We start from the raw sequence: 19,745 nt of genomic DNA, 5'->3' as shown, positions 1-19,745 counted from the left end.
AAATAAACAAAATCATCCAAACAATGAACATGACTCGTTTATCCGAATTTCAAATTCTACTCTCTGCTCCTCCCCTGCCTTTTCTAGATTATTTCCTTAATGAAAAATAAGCTCAAAACCTCAAACTACATGTTACATGAAAATAAAGTAAAAAGGTAGACCCCAATACAATAAACCCCACTAAATAATGTCCACAACTTTGTCTAAAGCAGAAAACTTCAGTCACTTTCAGATCCAAGTACTAAAATTCCCTGCCTATAGTAACTCAACTCAATCACTAATATATCTACTTCTCATCATACTCATCTTAGAGCAGATTTATACTAGTACTAAGCTAGCAATCTTAGTTAAATCAGCGATGTCAGCTTCATATTCACTAATTCATTTCCTGCTAATTATTCTCAGCATAAAATCAGCCGCCTCTCTAAATACAAACTTTCCAATCAAAGAGGCTACCATAAAAGATCTCCAAACCGCTTTCCTCCAAAACAAACTTACCTCAAAAGGATTAGTAGAGTTCTACCTTCGCCGAATCCAAAAGCTCAATCCAATCCTCAGAGCGGTCATAGAGGTGAACCCGGATGCTCTGAAGCAAGCGGAGGAGGCTGACAGGCGGAGGACAAAGGCAAAGAAATGTCAGTCGGGGCTAGATGGGATACCAATATTGCTAAAAGACAATATTGCTACAAAAGATAAGCTAAATACAACAGCAGGATCATATGCATTGTTGGGCTCGGTTGTTCCTAGAGATGCTGGAGTTGTCAAAAGGCTAAGGCAGGCTGGTGCTATTATTCTTGGGAAGGCTAGCTTGAGTGAGTGGGCTAATTATAGGTCTAGTAGTGCGCCGAGTGGCTGGTGTGCTAGAGGCGGCCAAGGCCAGGCAAGTACCTTTCTTTTTAACTAGTGATATGCAGCTTTTATATCTCAGTTTCTTTGTGAATTTTATGCACATGTAGAATACATCAAGATCTTCAGAAGACTATATAAATACAAAGATAAAACCAATGCATATGACATATGTGATGAATGACTATGACTATATGTGTTGTACTATTAAAGAATGAAAGAGCAGATTTTTTCTGCAGAACCCTTACAATCTCTCAGAAGATCCGTGTGGCTCCAGTAGTGGATCAGCCATAGCAGTAGCAGCAAACTTGGCAGCAGTTAGCCTTGGGACCGAAACAGATGGTTCCATCCTTTGTCCTTCCAGCAAAAATTCAGTCGTGGGAATCAAACCCACCCTCGGTCTCACTAGCCGTGGAGGAGTTATACCAATCACTCCTACACAAGACACTGTAGGGTAATAGCCACATGTGTCCTTTTTTTTTTTCCTTCTAAGATTCTCAATTTTTAGAACAAAATTTAAGTTTTCAAGTAGACTTTTTATGTTAAGCTTGTGAAATTGAACTGTGAACAGGCCCATCTGTAGGACTGTAGCAGATGCAGCTTATGTTCTGGAGTCCATTGTAGGGTATGATCCTTATGATTCTGAAGCGACAAAGAATGCAAGAAAATACATACCCCAAGGTGGCTATGCTCAGTTTCTAAAGCTTGATGGTCTAAAAGGGAAGAGGTTAGGAATTGTGAGGAATCCCTTTTTTGATCTTATCAAAGAGTTTCCTATACTAAACACAACCTATAAGCAGCATTTTCATACTCTAAGGTAAGCAAGAAACTGAACCTGCTATTTGTTTGACAGACTAATGTAAAGTAGCATAACATCAATTAATACACTTGTCATGCTTTTCTATTATTCATTGTCGAGATGACTAAAGAAAACAAGGAGCAATATTAGTCGATAATCTGGAAATACCCAACATTGAAGCAATTATGACATCAAACAATATGGCTATGGTGATGTCATCTGAGTTCAAATTAGCTCTGAATTCCTACTTAAAGCATCTGATCAAGCCTCCAGTTCGATCTTTGGCTGATGTAATAGAATTCAACAACAAACACGCCCAAAAGGTGAGGATTAACTAGTAGCCTACTACTCTACTAGTACTTTAGTCAGACCTCATTCTTTTCACCTGAAAATTGTTTATCTGAATTGATCGAAGAATGACCAACATATAATTTGGTAAATGTGTAGGAAAAGATCACAGAATATGGTCAAGATACATTCCTTGATTCTGAAGCAACAAACGGAATTACACCCAAAGTGAAGAAAGCCCTGGCAACGTTAGCAAAATGGTCAAAAGACGGGTTTGAGAAGGTTATGGTAGAACACAAGTTAGATACAATTGTTACACCTGATGCAGTGTTTTCAACTGTTCTTGCTATTGGAGGATACCCAGGAATTAGTGTTCCTGCTGGATATGATCAAGATGGTGTGCCATTTGCTATATGCTTTGGAGGCTTAAGGGGTTCAGAACCAAAGCTTATTGAGATAGCCTATGGTTTTGAGCAAGCTACAAAGATAAGAAAGCCTCCTAAACTTTAAATATATGTTTTTTCTCCTAACCTTCTTGAGTCACAACTTGGTTACTTGTACACAATAAAATAGTTGTGGTAATGGTAGTAAGTTTATATGTGATTTTATAAAGAAGTTTCATGTTAATGTCTGTGATGATATAACTTTATCTCTAACCGTGTGTTTTTTGTTTTAAACACTAATGAACCAGTGGCAATGTATGTTATGAAGTAATAAAAATTGATGTTAACTAAGTTTCTGTTTAAGTGGTACAATGGCTAATAAATTAATGGACTTATTTTTATGTGAATTGGGCTTTTAAGAAACCCATGGTTTTACCACCCTTAAAAGTGTGGTTTTTAGTTGTCACATTGTCCCAACTTCTCATAATAAAAAATTAACACTTTTTATTTTATTATTATTATTATAATACCATGTGAAATAGATTTTTATATTTATTTTATTATAAGTGGCTATGTGCATAGGAGGGATTGAGGGAATAACTTTCAATAACTCAACTTTAAATTCCATTATATATAAAAAATAAATAAATAAATAAATAAAAAAAGCATTAAAGAAAAGAATTATCTTACCTGAGTAACCAGATCAAAGTCCAAATATACAAATTATAAACTCTAAAGTCACATTCTTCTATTTGTGCTCAACTAACCTGCTAAATAAAACTTCACATCAAAGTTTGTTATCTCATTAATCTCTCTTCTCAATTCAACATCTACTCTAAAGACTTCAGATCTTCATCTTAAGCTAATATTATCCATGACAAACATAGGCTCATCAAGTTCCATATTATCAATAGACAATAATGATTTCCAATCAAAATTCCCAATTAAAGAAGCTACCATAGAAGATCTCCAAACAGCTTTCCACCAAAACAAGCTTACCTCAAAAGAACTAGTACAGTTCTACCTATATCAGATTGAAAAACTCAACCCAGTTCTCAGAGCAGTCCTAGAGGTCAACCCAGATGCTCTGGAGCAGGCAGAGGAGGCCGATAAACGGAGGGCGAAAGCAAAGGAGTCAGGATCAGTTGAATCTCTAAGGCTAGATGGGATACCAATATTAATAAAGGACAATATTGCTACAAAAGATAGGATGAATACAACTGCAGGATCATTTGCATTGTTAGGTTCAGTTGTTCCTAGGGATGCTGGGGTTGTGGAGAAGCTAAGGCAGGCTGGTGCTATCATACTTGGAAAGGCTAGCCTAAGTGAGTGGGCTCATTTTAGGTCTTTTGGTGCGCCGAGTGGGTGGTGTGCTAGAGGCGGCCAAGGCCAGGTAATTTCTTGTCCCGGAATACAATCCACTTGTATATTATAAAACATAAAATCATTGACTATCTTTGGAATAGAAAATGGGTTTATTTGTGATTTGTGTGGTATAACAAAGACTTGTGATATTAAACAAGTATGTTTTATGTAACAAAGACTTGTGATATTAAACAAGTATATATAGGTAGAGCTAAAACTACAAACCACTGATAGAAGAATCCCATTTGATAAGAAACAATGTATTTATAAGTTGTATTTGTATAGCACAAATTTTGCAATATTACTAAGAAACAGGACAAACCCTATCTTAATTTGCAGAACCCTTACAATCTATCAGCAAATCCTAGTGGCTCAAGTAGTGGATCGGCTATAGCAGTAGCTGCAAACTTGGTGGCCGTTACTCTAGGAACCGAGACAAACGGATCCATCCTTAATCCTTCTAGGACCAATTCAGTCGTGGGCATCAAGCCAACTCTCGGTCTCACTAGCCGTGGTGGGGTTATACCAATCACACCTACACAAGACACTGTTGGGTAAAATCATTCCAGATTTTCTTATTCCTTTCTAGTATCCCATGTTTGGATTAATATGAAGGATTTAATTTGTACTGACATTTTATATTACCCTTGTGTAATTGAACTATGAAAAGTCCAATCTGTAGGACTGTAGCAGATGCAACATATGTTCTGGATTCCATTGTAGGCTATGATCCTTATGATTCTGAAGCGACAATGAATGCAAGTAGATACATACCGCCAGATGGGTATGTTCAGTTCCTAAAGCTCGACGGTCTAGAAGGGAAAAGGTTAGGAATTGTAAGAAATCCTTTCTTTGATCATATTGAATGGTCTTCTAAACAGGCCACAACTTTTAAGCAGCACTTCCATACTTTAAGGTAAGCAAAAAGGCATAGCCAATTTTTTACTTGATTGACTAGTGTTACGTTATTGCACAACATTTACTAGTATTCATTGATCATGCTTATTTGTGATTGAGATAACTAAAGGAAAAAGGGGGCAATACTAGTTGATAATTTGGAGATACCCAACATTGATGCAATCATGTCATCGAACAATGAGCGAATGGTGATGGAATTTGAGTTCAAATTAGCTCTGAATTCTTACTTAGAACAGCTGGTGAAGACTCCAGTACGATCTTTGGCTGAAGTTATAGAATTTAACAACAAAAATGCCCAAAAGGTGATGATTACTTATTAGCTGCTAGTATTTAGACATACTTTCTACCTATGATACCAAGTAAAATGACTTTTAATTGGCTGAATTTGCAGGAAATGATTGAAGAATATGGTCAACAAATATTTCTTTCTGCTGAAGCAACAAATGGGATTGGACCTGAAGAGAAGAAATTGTTGGCAACATTGTTGGCAACATTAGAAGAATGGTCAAGAGACGGGTTTGAGAAGGTCATGGTAGAAAACAAGTTAGATGCAATCATAGCACCAAACTCATCGTTGTCAACTGTTCTTGCCATTGGAGGATACCCAGGAATTAGTGTTCCTGCTGGATATGGTGACAATGGTGTGCCATTTGGAATATGTTTCGGGGGCCTTAGGGGTACAGAACCAAAATTAATCGAGATATCTTATGCTTTTGAGCAAGCTACAAAAATTAGGAAGCCCCCTTCTCTTTAATTTGTCCTTGTTGTAGTAATAATGTCATAAGAATGTGTCAAATTTGGTTATGTTCAAACAATTCTATGTAACAAAAAAAGGTTTACTTTGTAATTTTGTATCAAATTGTAGATCATATACCACAAAACAATTCATGGGAACTTATGGTTGATGAACCAACTGAGAAATATTGTATGACAATCTAAAAACCAAAGATAGTAAACTACATTCATAATCAAACTCATTTATCATCATTATCACTCTCATGGATTTTGTTCGTCTTAATCCTCATAAATCTTTGTGCAAATCAAAATCAGTTGGACATACCTCAACTCGAGATCGACCTACAAGAATTAAAGCAGCATCATTCCCCATCTTTGCTTCTTCCCAAAATTCACTACAAAAAAAGGTAAATGCAAGTCAGTTATATAATCTACACAAGTACTATGCATCATATTAGAAGTGATGCCTCGCGAAGAAGATTAACAAGGACAATTACGGATCACAAGTTAAAATTCTGGCAATCAACATAGTAGTAGATTACACTAAAGATGAACTGTCTAAAATATAATTCAAACTAGTTCATAATCATGAAATGAATTATCAAACAAATCAAGAGATAAGCGTTATAATGAAAAAAATCATAACTTTTCCCATTCACACAATTACATAATTCCAAACCCTAAAAATAATTACTCAAGCAGATTAAGAACTGAAATATCAGAAATAAAAAGTCAAAGAATTCATGTCACACTATACCATGAAATGAATTAATCGAAATACTAGTACGTAATCTGTAAATATTAAAACTGAATAGCAAAATTCCTATTCCAATTGTACTAAATCACACTGGCAATTATATTAATTAACTAAATTCCATAAAAATCCGCAAAGTTCATCAAATTTTACAACCCAGATTAAACTAAACATCTAATATACGAAGTATATACTAGCTGCAAAGTAAATTTATACTGACAATTAAATTAAAATACCATAGTTCAAAATTAAAGTTCAATGTGGGAGGGTCGAATTCTTTTGAGTTTGGGCATTTGTTTTGGCAATAAGTGAGTTGTTATGGTTAAACTTAGGTGACACTTTGTATCACCCTGGTTCAAAATATTTTCTTTTCTTTGCGAAAATTGATTTTAATAATTTTATCTTTAAGGCTAATCGCTTTTAATCATCTAAACTTTGGATTTTTTTAATTAACTCGTTTTATGCAAGGATAGCTATACCGTGTGGCCGCTTCTAATAAAATGGAGTAAACTTTATTGTACTGACAGAATATCCCTATTATAATGAAATAATCATCCCTTATTATACTTACAAAGTATTAAGTAACCCTTAAATAACAACGTAATCCCTACAACACTAACATGGTACTCCTATATTACTAGCTAAGTAAACCCTATAAATGTAACAGAGTAAATCATATATCACTAACTAAGTAATCCCATAGTGATTGGTTACATTACGCTGTTTAGCCAGCCACATATAAAAGTTAATGATTTTTTTAATAATCTCTTGAAATAAACTCATACTTCGTATTACTTAATTTTTTTTATTTTTTTTTTGGACAAATTTTAGGAATTATATTATTGCATTTTAAGTTGATTTAGCACTATTTCTAGTAGTAACACTAATCTAAACAAGCCAGTAAATAAAAGCTAAATTTAGAGAAACATATAGGGAAAGCAATCATGTTAATGTAGTAGGTAATTATGATTACACATTTATTGAGCGCTAACTAGTAACAATGTTATAAACAAGCCCTTAAATAGAAGCTATATTTTAGAAGCATCTATAGAAGGTAGTCATGTACTCCCTCCGTTTTTAAATACTTGCTCCACTTTTCTTTTTCGGCCATTTTTAAATACTTGCTCAATTTCCTTATTTGGAAAGCTCTTACAATATTTAATTAATGTCTCTCACCAAGTGGACCCAACAATATTAATTCTATATTCTCTCCACTACTTTTAGTTTTTTTCAATTTTTTATTCTTCCACCAACCCCACTATCTCCATATTTTATTACTTTCTCTAATTTTCTTCTAAAACTCCGCGCATAGAAAAATGAAGCAAGTATTTAAAAACGGAGGGAGTAATATAACAACTAACTAGTGTGTGGCCCGGGCGATGCCTCGGGTTGCTAGTTTGTACTTGTTTTATTTGCTAATCAAATTCGACCGTTTAGATAGTAAGACTTTTTGGTTTTAAGTTTAAGTCTTGCTATAAACATTTTTTAGTTGTCGAACTCAATCACTACATAATGGAAACAAATAGTATAATAAGACACAAATTAACTTATCAAACTTAACTATTATTTTGTTGGATAAAAAAACACAATTAATAAATGGCTAAGATGGTAAGAATAGAGCTGTCAATTCGGGTAAACGGGTCGGGTTTGAGTCGGGTTAGTGTGAGTTGGGTCATCTCGGGTCGGGTGTAATACCTCGTATTTTTATACGTATTATAATTAAAATAAGTATTTTGTGAAGTATTTAATTAAATTGAATTGTTTTATTTAAAGTATTTTAATTATTTATTTTAAATAAGTTTGGAAATATTTATAAAAGGAAATTTTATTTAATTAATTAATTTAATTAAGTTGGGGTTTAATTTAAGGAAAGTTTTATTTTAGTAAAGTTTTATTAAGGAAGGGATTAGGAAAACTTAAAAGGGGAAAGTTTAGGGAGAAGGGTTTCTAGAGAAGGGGTATAACTATTCAACACATGAGGCAAATCAAACTTTGCCTAGAGTGGAGAAAACCCGAGGTAAACTTCTCTTTCTCCCCTTCCCCTTTTTCGGCTCCCCCTTCACCACCACCGGCCGACCACCTGCAGCGGTGGCCGCCAGCCGCCGGCAGCAGGTAGCCACCGGCGCCGGCAGCCTGGTGGTTGTCGGCTGCCTGGCTTTCGAAAAAAAAAATGAAACTTTATTTTCAAAAACCAAATTAATCCTAAATCTAATTGTTATTTATGTATTTCAAAAAAAAAATTGTTATTTATGAGTTTTGGAATTTGATTTTGATGTTTGATTATGAGTATTATGTTAATTAATTTTCAGATTATGTTTTTAATTAAAAAGCCCCAATTTTTGAAACCCTAGGTTCTTGATTTATAAATTATTGAAGGGTTATGATGTATAATGGTTTAAACCTTTGATTAAAGTGTTTTAAGGCTTAATTACAGCAAGTTTTAATTAAAATATAGTGCTGGAATTTTTGATAGAGCATTAAAAATCAAGTTTCTTTAAGGAATTTTAATTACCTATTAATTGGGATTAAAATATGATGTTTTAAATATAATTTCAGCTTATTTTAATTAAACGACTATTTCACCAAATGCCACTGAGTACTTTGAAAATTCACCAAATGCCATCCAACTTTTCAAAATTCACCAAATGCCACTCACAAACAGTATAATGACATGACGTGCCATTAATGAGGTTTGGAAGTTAATAGTCCGTTATTGCAAAACTTATTTCATGAAATGCCACCGAAGAGTTTATATATTTCACCAAATGCCATTACTTTATCAGGTTTAACACAAAACCCCTCTGTTTTAATGAGTTGCAACGGCTAGTTATTTTTGTAACATATTTTAATTTTTTTGGGGGAAAACTAGCCGTTGCAACCCTTTTTTTGTATAAATTTGTCCCTAAGAACACACAAAGGCAGTCCTTTGTTATCTAATCATGAGTTTGCTATCAAACACATCTTCCTCAATAAATGAGTGTGCATATGTTAGAGTTCTAAACAAATTTTGCAAGTGTGGTAAGAAATACGCAATTAGAAGCTCGGAGTCAACATGTAATCCACAAAGGTTGTATTATAAGTGTGACTCATATAATAGCTTCAAATGGTGTAAAGCTCAAATGCACGAAGCAGGTCAAAGTAGGGGAAGCTCATTTGTAAGGGATGACTCAGCACAAAGCAACTTGTATGAAGAAGTGAAACAATTGAAGAAGAAAATCAAGCAACAACAAAAAGTTTTGAATTGTATAATGAAATTAGGGGCACTGATGTGTGTTGTAATTGTGATTGTAATGTAGAAATGAAATGGATTAATGTAATTTGCAATGAAATTTAATAAAGAGGGAAATTTAATTATGTCCATACTATAAAATAGCTTCCTGTTTATACAAAAAAAGCTTCCTGTTCAAAACATAGCTAACTGTTTGCATAAGTTTCCCAAAAATATAACATGGACATGTCAAAATAAACAACACACCACACACTACAGTCATTATGTTCAAAAAATTACATTGAATGTTCAGGCTGTGGGTGCATTAAGAAGGGGAGTTGTTGTCCATTCATGCTGCTGCTTTCTTTGATTTCTTCTTGGGATGAGAGGTGACCTTTGATGTGGTTGCTTCAGCTGTTGAGGTTTTTTTCCTAGATGCACAAATCAACATGTTGTGCCCCAATTCACCACATAAGCTGCACTTAACTGTAGAGTGCCTCTTCCCTTTTCTAGATTCATTTGGCCCTCTTTTTCTTTGCTTTTTTAGTCTTCCTGCAGATCTTTTTACCATTGGTGGTAATATCTCAGGAAGGTTGACTGATGGACAATGACTTGGGTCAAGCATTGGGTGCATATGTTCTGCATAAGTAAGCTTGTATGCCTTCCCTTTGAAGCAAGGAGCTACAAAGTATGTAGGTTGTAACCTCTGGTGATATATAACCCTTAGCACATGTTTGCAAGGGATCCCTGAATGCTGCCACTTCCCACATCCACAAGTGCCTCCGCTTAGCTTTATGGGAAAATGCACATGTTGGTCTCTAACCTCAAATTCATCACCACCACAAGGGGTTGCATAGCATAGCCTAGACTCATCTGATCTTGCTTGCAGAATCTTTGTGGCATACTCAGTTAGGTCCATATCCCCCATGCCCATAGCTTTGTCAAACCTTGAGCCAATCCTCTTCATTGCCCATTGCCTTATTGCTGCAATACAACATTGACACAGCACTGTCAATACAAAGAATTCATTTGTGTTAAAGCTAATATTTCTGTGTTGTGTGGTTACCTTCAAGTAATCTCAGAACAGGGAGATCTCTGTAGGGTTGTGTGCATGAGTTGAATGATTCTACAAAATTTGTAGTGTTATGATCACAACACAATGCAGGATCAAACTTATGCCTAGACCAAACCTCAGTGCAGCTCTCTAGGTATTCAACAGCCTTAGGATTGTACTCATGTATTTTCTTCATTGCTTTGTTGAATACATACTCATTATATGCATCTGCTGCAATCCAGAAAAGCTTATGGAAGGCTGAACCACTGAATCCTTTGGCCTTGCAGTTTGTGTACAAGTGCTGGCAACACACTCTTCTTGTTGCTCTGGGGAATGTTTCATGGATTGCTGTGTCAACACCCTGCATGCAAAGCTATCAGTTAATACCTAAGACAATATATCATCATTTAAAAAAAAAAAAAACTTCTGAAAGGTGGCTTACCTACATCCTGTCAGAGATGAAAGTCCAATCATCTCTACTGCAGCCTTCCTTGTCAAATAGGATTTTCAAGTTCCTTAGGAAATAACCCCAACTGTCAATGCTTTCAGTCTCAACCACTCCATAAGCTATGAGAAAAATCTCATTGTTCCCATTAATCCCAAGTGCAGTCAGCAAGATTCCCTTGAAATGCCCACTTAAGTGAGCTCCATCAATGCCAATTATGGGTCTGCAGCCCCTCAAGAATCCCCTACATTGGGCAGTAAATGAAAAAAAACAAGCCTTGAATCTTGGTGGCTGATTTGCAGTTGATTCACCCCAACTGACCAGAGCATAGCTCCCTGGGTTAGTCTCTTTTACCATTTCAACATACTTAGGCAGCAGTGAGTATGCCTCTCCAAACCCCCCATGAATCCTCTCCTTACACATTGCCTTCACCTTGTAAAAGAGCCTCTTTTTAACTTCAATCCTATACCTTTCCATACAAAGTCTTTGTAAAGACTCAACTGGGATGTCAAGATTTGATTGAATGTCTGACTGCAGATGTCTACACAGCCACTCAAAAGTTACAACTGGGTTAAGCTCCAGCCTTCCACAACTTCTATGCTCCCCTGTTAAAGTTTTGATTGCCCAGCTCACCTTGTCTGTCATGGTGGAAGCATGGATTCTCCAGTTGCAACCATCTACTGCACACCTTGCTATATATCTTGTTTTGTCACTCTTCTCAACATAAACACCAAATCCTTCTTATATGCAGTAGTCTTTGAAAACTTCCATAAATGACTTCCTGTCCCCAAATATCAACCATGGCTCTAATTTGATTGCTCCAAACTCCTGATGTGTCCAAATCTTTCCATTCTTGTAGGTCTTATCCATGGTTGAACTACCATCTAGATAATCCTCAAATTGCTTATCCTGAATGTCATCATATAGACAATCTATCTCTGTCTCATACTCTATGAAATCACCAATATCTGATTCAGAGTCATCTTCACTATCTGATTGCATATAATCATCATCTTCACTATCACTACTAGACTCAGCTGACCTCTGCTCACTCAACTCATCAGGTACTGTGTTTGTACCCTTATTTCTTTCTGATCTCCTCACAGTAACAGATTGCCCCTCAAAATTAACCTTTTTTGCTGCACTCTTCTTGGACCTAAATCCCTCAGGTCTTGATCTGCCTCCCTTTTTAGGTTTGGAACATTGAGCTGCTGTTGATTCTGGTTGTTGAGTTGAGGTGTTTGGTGGTACTGTTGCAGTTTGTGGTTCAGGTGAAACTGGTGGTGGACTTACATGAGGTTCAGGTGAAACTGGAGGTTGAGGTGGTTGTTGTGGTGGTGGGGTTGTTTCTGGTTGATTTGAAGCTGGGTGTTGAGGTGGTGGTGTTTTTTGTGGTTGGGTAGAGGATTGACTGGTTGTTTTTTTGGGGGTTGTTTTCCTTGCCCTTTTTTTGGGGGTTGTTTTCCTTGCCCTTTTTTTTGTGTTGTTTTGGGCTGGTTCAGAGGTGAAGTTGGGTGGGAGTGTTTAGGTGGAGTTGAGGGTTGAGTACTTTCTTCAGCCACAGGCTGAGATGGCCCAGGGAATACTTCATCAGCAACTGGAGTGTCAAACACTCTTATATACTCAAAATCACCATCATCAAGATTAGACACAGGAACCTCAACTGCAACCTTAAAGGCTACCTGTTCCTTCAAATCTCTCTCAGCCTGGGCCTTCTCCTGTTCCAATCTAGCCTTCTCAGCCATGGCCTTTACCCTTTTATCCCAATTAGCCAGAGCATCCTTAAACACCTGCCCAGGACTTTCTTTCTCCTCTAACAAAATTACTATTGTTTCCTTACCTTGAAACCAATCCCACATTCTCAACATGTCCCTATCCCCACACAACTCCAATTTCCTATTAGTCCTAGGTGGCATTACATACAAACTAAAGTATTTAGGAAGGATCACATTTTGCTTAACAGAGTCCTCAAACATGAACTCATAGAAGTCCATTAGACTAGTTCTGTCAGTATCATCAACCAGGACATCAAACCCCTGATCTCTGTAATGGAAATCAAGCCACACTCTACTCATCCTATCAACAACAAATTACAGACATATTACTTCACTAAATAACAACACACAAGATTCATATGAACACACCACACAGCATAACAGACCAAATCATTACCAACAATGCCACTACAAAAATCGCAAAAAATGTCACTCAAATACTTCACATTCAAAAACCATAACAATACCAAATCAATACACAACAACTAACATTTTTAACTTGAAATTTAAGATTATTTCACACAGTCAAGTCAAGTCATCACATTTAACAAGAACATTGCAAAAAACCCTAACCCTAACTCAATTCTTGCAAAAAATGTCAGATTCAAAACGCGAAAGCAAGTTCGAAAGTGAGAATATTACCTTGTTTGCTATCTCCAACACCCCAAAATCGAATTCAAGTGCTTTAAGCTTCAACTTCCTCCCCTACTTGTCAGCGCTGTTCTGGTTCGCCCAACTTCAACAGAAAAAAAAAGCTTCAATTTTTGGGAATGTCTGGTACAGGTGTTGAAGAAAGCTTTTTGATTGATTATGGATTTAGGATTTGAATAAGGGTGAACGCTCGAAGAACAGAGAAGAAGAATGAGATGACTTTTGGGTTTTTTTTGTTTTTTTTTTTTATCTAACTTGAACAAGTCAGAGAGTCAATGAGGTTCAACGCGCCATTAAGTCCAACAAAGGGCATACTCGTCATTTCGCAATAACCGACTGTTAACGTCCAAACCTCATTAATGGCACGTCATGTCATTATACTGTTTGTGAGTGGCATTTGGTGAATTTTGAAAAGTTGGATGACATTTGGTGAATTTCCAAAGTGCTCAGTGGCATTTGGTGAAATAGCCGTTAATTAAATTGTGAGGGGTTTTATAATAGTATATATTGCTAGAAATTTGTGTAGAGAGGATTTTAATACTCTTCTATGATTTTAAATCGTAGGAGACTTTGAAGTGAACGATTTCTATTAATCGTAGCGATTTTTAGATCGTATACAAGGTACGTTCGCGTACTTAGCATAATTATATTGATGTAGTAGCATGCTAGATGTGTTTAATTGATTACAAGTAGTATCATGCTAGATTTGGAATGGAAATTATGATTTGGATGTTGTTGGTGATTAGATTATGAAGCATGATTTATTTGTGATGGGTTATTGAGTGAAAAATAATAGTTTGGAATATTATTTATATATGAACCACATATTTAGTTGTGGCATGTTAGAGAGCATGTTTAATTAAACTAAATGTTTAATTTGATTTGGAATATTGAAAAGGAATTTTATTATGGTTCATATAATTTTTATTGATTCTATAAGCATGAGGAAAGAGCTATATAAGTGTATGTACACGAGAAATAAATTGTATGTTGGTGGCCTTGGTGCCTTAGTGCACTTAAGGTGTTTTTAACACCGAGGGATAGGATTTGTGGCGTTTTATGCGTTTAAGGTGTCATTGGCACCGAGGTAGAATTAAAAAGGATTCAATATTAAATATTATGTGGTCACGGTATATTTGATTGATTGAATAATTATTGTTGATTGAATGATTATGGTTTGAGAGTCATCACCAAGTCTAATAATCTATAAACAACATAAAGTGAAAGAGATTACACACCAAAACTCTTGGAACATATATACCTTGAGTATGAACATATGGGGGGAGTTATGTGACTTTATATTTTATCATAACTTCTACTAGAGTACAGGACGATGTGCATTCCTTTTATTATTATTATGCGTAGGAATTCCGCCACCTATGAGTGGTTATTGATGCTGGCACGGTTAGCTCCCGTGTTAGTAACCTCAATTTATTTGGGGGAGGTTAGTAGGTAAACCCGTTCGATGCGTAGTCAACATTAAATAAATTATGTAGTGTCTAGTTAGAACTTTTATTGGTTGTTGTATGCTTGAAAAACAGGTGCAACGAGGTAAGTTGTATGTTGATAGAAAATTGTATGTTAGTGTGTTAATTACACTTATGTACTCAGTTTTGCTGATTGTGTGTTTTGTGTGTTTGTTGGCATTGTCTTTATCTTTGCCCTATGATGACCCATATTTAATGGGGAGTAGTGGAAACAAGTAGAGAGAAACTTTTCAGGTGATGTAGCATATTCATGAATGGGCATGAGTGAAGAGCAAATCATGCTAGTTTCTATAAGTATATGATGTGTTTATTGCTTTATTTATTTATGACATTATTATTATGCGTGACTAACAAAAAGGTTTTAAGTTCAGTTTGGTTTTAATAAGGGCCTATAATGGTTCCAAGTTGTAGGTTGATTTTATTTTACTTTGTTTGACTTTTGTTTGACTTTACTTTCGTTGGTTGACTTTTTAAGTTGACTTGTTTTGAAATTAGTCTTCCGTTGTGTGTCTTTGATAGTTGTCTTAGCCGTTTTCACGGTGGCGGTAATGTCTTAGATATTCCTATTTAAAGTTTTAAACATGGCAAAACAGGTATTTTTAAAGAAAGGAATTTCTAGGGTGTTACATCGGGTTAATACGGGTTAATGTCATAACATATGCGGGTCGGGTTTGAGTTGGGTCATGCTTGAGTCGGGTCACGTCGAGTCATACATCTTATCGGGTTTAGGTCGGGTTACATTCAGGTCGAGTGAAAAATAGGTCGGGTTAAATTCGGGTCTTTACAGGTATAAACGAGTTAGGGTCGTTTTCGGGTTCGAGTCGGGTTCGGTTCAAGTCAATTATTAACGGGTTATAATTAGGTCGGTTCATTCTCGGGTTCAATTCAAGTCAATAATTTGCGAGTTATAATCAAGTCGGGTCATTCTCGGGGTCGAGTCGGGTTCGGTTCAAGTCAATAATTTGCGGGTTAAGTCGGTTCATTTCCAAGTTGGGTCATTCTTGGGTTCGGTTCAAGTTCAATAATTTGCGGGTTATAATCGGGTCAAGACATTTCCAAGTCAAGTCTTACCATAAGACACATAACATAATACTTGATGGTCTTGAGTTCAAGTCTTGTTATAAGCATTTTGTGGCGCATATTGCTGACTCCGTAGTACCAACAATTACAATGGTTGGCTATTCTCATTTAATAGCTTGTCATGTCACACCATCTTTTAAGCTAAAACAATTCTAGCTATTTGTTGCTTCAATGGTTAAGCTAGTTATAAATTAATTTATTTTTAAATTTTAATAATAATTTTTATTTAATAAATATTTACCACACTAATTTGCTTACCAAAGCTAATCAACAAGATGTGCAACAATGGTATACGCGCTACTAGCTTAAATTTTTAACATTTGCAAGTTAGTCCCTTTTTTCAACCATTGGGGATTTGGGGGTGGTAAAATTGGTAATTGGTAAATGAGTAAATGACATTTATACCTTCAATGAACAGGAAGGCAATAGTGTAAAAAAAGGCAAGTAAGGATGGGTATGGTTTATTTATTATTATTTTTTTTTAGTTAGTTATCCCAATTTAACCCCCAACTCATACAAAACCATGAAAATATATAATCATAGCCAATCATGATTGCATTATTTAGACATCAAAAGACAAGGTTTATAAGTTCTTTTCGGGGGAGAAATTTCTTAGTTTTGATTCCATGATATTAGATCTAATGGATTGTCGTGAAATTATTTAGTTGGTGAAAAAGTTATCAAGTTTTCAAATGCAAACAGATAAATCAGAAGAAAAACATTCTCACGGCTACAAAGGATCGTTAGATTGTCTCTCCGACAAGGCTGTATTTCCCAGCGATATAAGTGGCAGATGTCCCACAGTGCAAAATCTACTCGACGATCGTAGTTCTTATGAAGGAAAATTTTATTTGATTCAATATCTTATGTAGTTGTTAACGTCGAATCTATATTGTAAATGTCGTATGAATTTTAATTAATGAAATATTTTTGCTATTAAAAAAAAATAAAATGTAGACATCAAGTCATATCTCACCAAAAACAATTGATCACAAAAAAAAATCCGAAGATTTGACAATGGAACTTTGAAACCGAGCCCAAATAATTCGTATCCATTTCTAATCTCATTAGGACTCTATAACCACAGTAGGCCCAAATTATTATTATTTATTTATTATTATTTGTTTTTTACCATTTTTGTTTCAAATGATACAACGATTTGACATAACGTGTAAGTGTAAAAATGCCTTATTGTTGCTCTCCTAAAAATAAAAAAAAAAAAAAAAAAAAAAAAATTCTTATTGTTGCAAATAATTTGAACTAAAGGTAGTATATATCAGTTATTAACTTATTATACATAAATCTTAACCCAATTTCCATAGTTGGCCCAGTTCTCATTTCCTTAGCAAAAAATTGAGCTTACATTATTAAAAAAAAAAAAAAAATTTACTTTTAAAATACTTAGAAACCTATATAGTTGACACAGAAGAGATGCGAGCAAAACACATCTAAAACGAATGAGATATAAGCTAAACACTAATTCATACGCAAAACAGATGCCTTGCACTATTTTGACTATGTCTCTAAAAAAATGATGTTTGAATTGAATTATGATATTAAAACGCCACAAATTTTATTCTAGATTTTATAAAACATACAATCCATATGTTTTACATAGTTTTTGTACTAAATTCAAACCCATGGTCCGACGAACTTATAAACATTATCCTTAATATTGAACAAGTAAATTCCACCACGAGTAGCATTCCAGATACAATGACGACCACCACAACTTCCATCGACAAATTTAATGCTATCCGCAAATGCTGTAAATTGTACTTCACCATGAAAAGGCCAATTCAAGTTACATTCGTAGTATACAAATACAAACTAAGCGGACTTAAAAGTCCAACTATATTTAGTTTTTGGAGTATGTAATGGGAGAAACCCCAAGATCTTTGGTTTCTGCACCATATTTTGTACAATGAACATTGAGATTAGAAGTTAATCCATTCTCAATTTCCACCGTATAATCAATCGGAAACACACTCCAACCCGTAACAAATGATTGATCGATCACCATAAAAAACAATATTAGAACTAATACACTTTTCAACATTGTTTTTGAAATGGTTGATTAGTGTTTATTTGAGGTTTTCGAAATGATATTTTTCCCAACAAATTTTAGGAATGATACATGCATTAACATTGATTTTAGCATTATTTGTAGTATTAACAATTAATCATCAAAACAAGCCAATAAATAGTGGTTAGATTAATTGAAACATATATCAAAAGCAATCATGCATATATGGTAGATAATCATGGTGGCTTATATATGAATTGAGCACTATTATTTGTAAAATTAACAATAATATACACTAGTAGCCCTATTAGGTAATCAAGATTATATTTTTAAATTAGCATGATTTCCTTCCATATATGCTTCTATAATATTTAATTCTATTAATGTATTATTTAAACAAGATCATAAATACAAGAAAATATATGGTTTTTTTTTTTTTTAAAAAAAAAAAGAATATAAAGTTTATTTTCACATTTTTTTTTACAGAAGTTTATTATCACCTTGATAAACAAAATCTGCTAATTAAATGGCAACGCTGTAAATAAATTAACCGTTTGTTATTAAAAGGGCCCACATGTGTTAATATTATTGTTGTGAATATGTCATGATAAAGTGAACATATTTCTTGGTTTCATAAACAAAGTTGTGACTTCCTCCATAAATACACACTTCTGTTGACTTTTCATTTTTAGCTCTTTTTATTTTGTCCTACTTTACTTATCTTTATTCTATTTTTAGCATACACTTTTTACCATCTTACCCTTTCAACCCCATAATAATTACATATTTTCTCCCTATTACTTCAATTCATTTTCCTCATAAAAACCCACCTTTTATATTTTCTTTCTTACTTTATCTTACACACCTCACATTTTTCAATATCAATCAATTAATAAGCATATATTAATTGACACACTAGCAATGACACATGTCATTTTCGGGTGTTTTCTTAGGGTTTTTTTTTTTTTTTTTTTTTTTTTTTTGCTATTTGTAAATATCTTTAAATAAAAATTGTTACTCCCTCCGTTTCATAATGTTAGTCCCATATGGAATCAATCAAGTGAAATAAGAAAATAAATATATTAGGAATCTAACATTAAAGTACAACATAATTAATAATAAGTTTAACTTTTTTATTTTTTATTAGGAAAACATAAGTCATAATTGCATAATTTAAGGTAAAGATTTCCTTACTTAGAGTCATGTCATCAATCCACAACTTATTAAATAAAAAAAAATCAAGTTATAAATGAAGTATATTCAATATGGGTATATCTTTTTGAAACGCCCAAAATAATATATGGGACTAACATTATGAAATGGAGGGAGTATTTTTTAGGCAATGACAACTTAACTTAAATGATACAATTTCAATTTGTAAGGAAATATTTTCATGTAATATCTTACCTATTGTAAAATCCTTATATTTTAACTAATAATTTTGTTACCTAAAATATTCTCCGTACAATTCTACTTACATAAAAATAAATTTGGTTAGGATAATTTTACAAAAATTCCCCGTTGTGATAGTTTATGATGCAAGATTAAGTATCTTATTAAAAGATAGTTACATCTTATGAATTAATAGTATTATTTTTTGATTAAGCAAGTGTTACTACACTTGTGATTTCGACTTGCCAAATTTTTGTTTCCAATATTTTTTTTATATTTCCTTCCCTTATTTTCTACTCGTAATAATTAAAAGGAAAAATTGCCCGCAATAATCCGACCTTTTGCCCGTCCGCTGAAAATAATCCCACCTTTGGATTATTTTTTAATAATCCCACCTTTACCCCCCGATCTTTTTTATTGGTCCCAGTTTACATGAAACCGGTTAAGAAGGTAAAGACTTGTGACGTGGACTAGGGGATTTAATTTTCCCTCTCTTAAACTTGACATGTCATCTCTCCCTCCCAACCACCCTCTGTAAT

The 19,745-nt window shown here is 34.4% G+C and overlaps 3 protein-coding genes and 1 long non-coding RNA gene across 5 annotated transcripts; 2 read left to right on the top strand and 2 right to left on the bottom strand.

Moving 5' to 3' along the window:
- The first annotated feature begins 285 nt into the window (after nucleotides 1-285).
- Nucleotides 286-2,444, top strand: LOC145628900 (putative amidase At4g34880). Its single transcript, XM_081681331.1, has 5 exons — nucleotides 286-880; nucleotides 1,086-1,300; nucleotides 1,418-1,663; nucleotides 1,776-1,968; nucleotides 2,093-2,444. The coding sequence occupies exons 1-5, from the start codon at nucleotides 359-361 to the stop codon at nucleotides 2,441-2,443; spliced, it is 1,527 nt and encodes a 508-aa protein (XP_081537457.1). The 5' UTR covers nucleotides 286-358; the 3' UTR covers nucleotide 2,444.
- On the bottom strand, nucleotides 1,246-6,431 carry LOC145628902 (uncharacterized). 2 transcript variants are annotated; one of them, XR_014111502.1, is made up of 4 exons: nucleotides 5,832-5,980; nucleotides 5,660-5,729; nucleotides 3,007-3,083; nucleotides 1,246-1,293 (listed from the first exon to the last, which is right to left on the bottom strand). It is a non-coding gene; the product is annotated as an uncharacterized LOC145628902 (long non-coding RNA). The 2 variants fall into 2 exon arrangements; XR_014111501.1 differs by lacking the exons at nucleotides 3,007-3,083; nucleotides 5,832-5,980 and adding an exon at nucleotides 6,325-6,431 and having other exon boundaries at nucleotides 1,273-1,293.
- LOC145628901 (putative amidase At4g34880) lies at nucleotides 3,180-5,617 on the top strand. The gene is made up of 5 exons (XM_081681332.1): nucleotides 3,180-3,709; nucleotides 4,021-4,235; nucleotides 4,352-4,597; nucleotides 4,709-4,901; nucleotides 4,991-5,617. Exons 1-5 carry the CDS (start codon nucleotides 3,191-3,193, stop codon nucleotides 5,351-5,353), a joined length of 1,536 nt encoding a protein of 511 aa, XP_081537458.1. The 5' UTR covers nucleotides 3,180-3,190; the 3' UTR covers nucleotides 5,354-5,617.
- A 3,214-nt stretch (nucleotides 6,432-9,645) lies between the features above and the next one.
- Nucleotides 9,646-11,440, bottom strand: LOC145627641 (uncharacterized). Its single transcript, XM_081680005.1, has 4 exons — nucleotides 10,797-11,440; nucleotides 10,566-10,711; nucleotides 10,363-10,422; nucleotides 9,646-10,280 (listed from the first exon to the last, which is right to left on the bottom strand). The coding sequence occupies exons 1-4, from the start codon at nucleotides 11,438-11,440 to the stop codon at nucleotides 9,646-9,648; spliced, it is 1,485 nt and encodes a 494-aa protein (XP_081536131.1).
- Between the last annotated feature and the right edge of the window lie 8,305 nt (nucleotides 11,441-19,745).

Source organism: Chenopodium album, chromosome 4, assembly GCF_948465745.1.
Source record: "Chenopodium album chromosome 4, dcCheAlbu1.1, whole genome shotgun sequence".
In the NCBI taxonomy this organism is placed as follows: domain Eukaryota; kingdom Viridiplantae; phylum Streptophyta; class Magnoliopsida; order Caryophyllales; family Amaranthaceae; genus Chenopodium; species Chenopodium album.
This window is presented reverse-complemented; position numbering and strand designations above follow the sequence as displayed.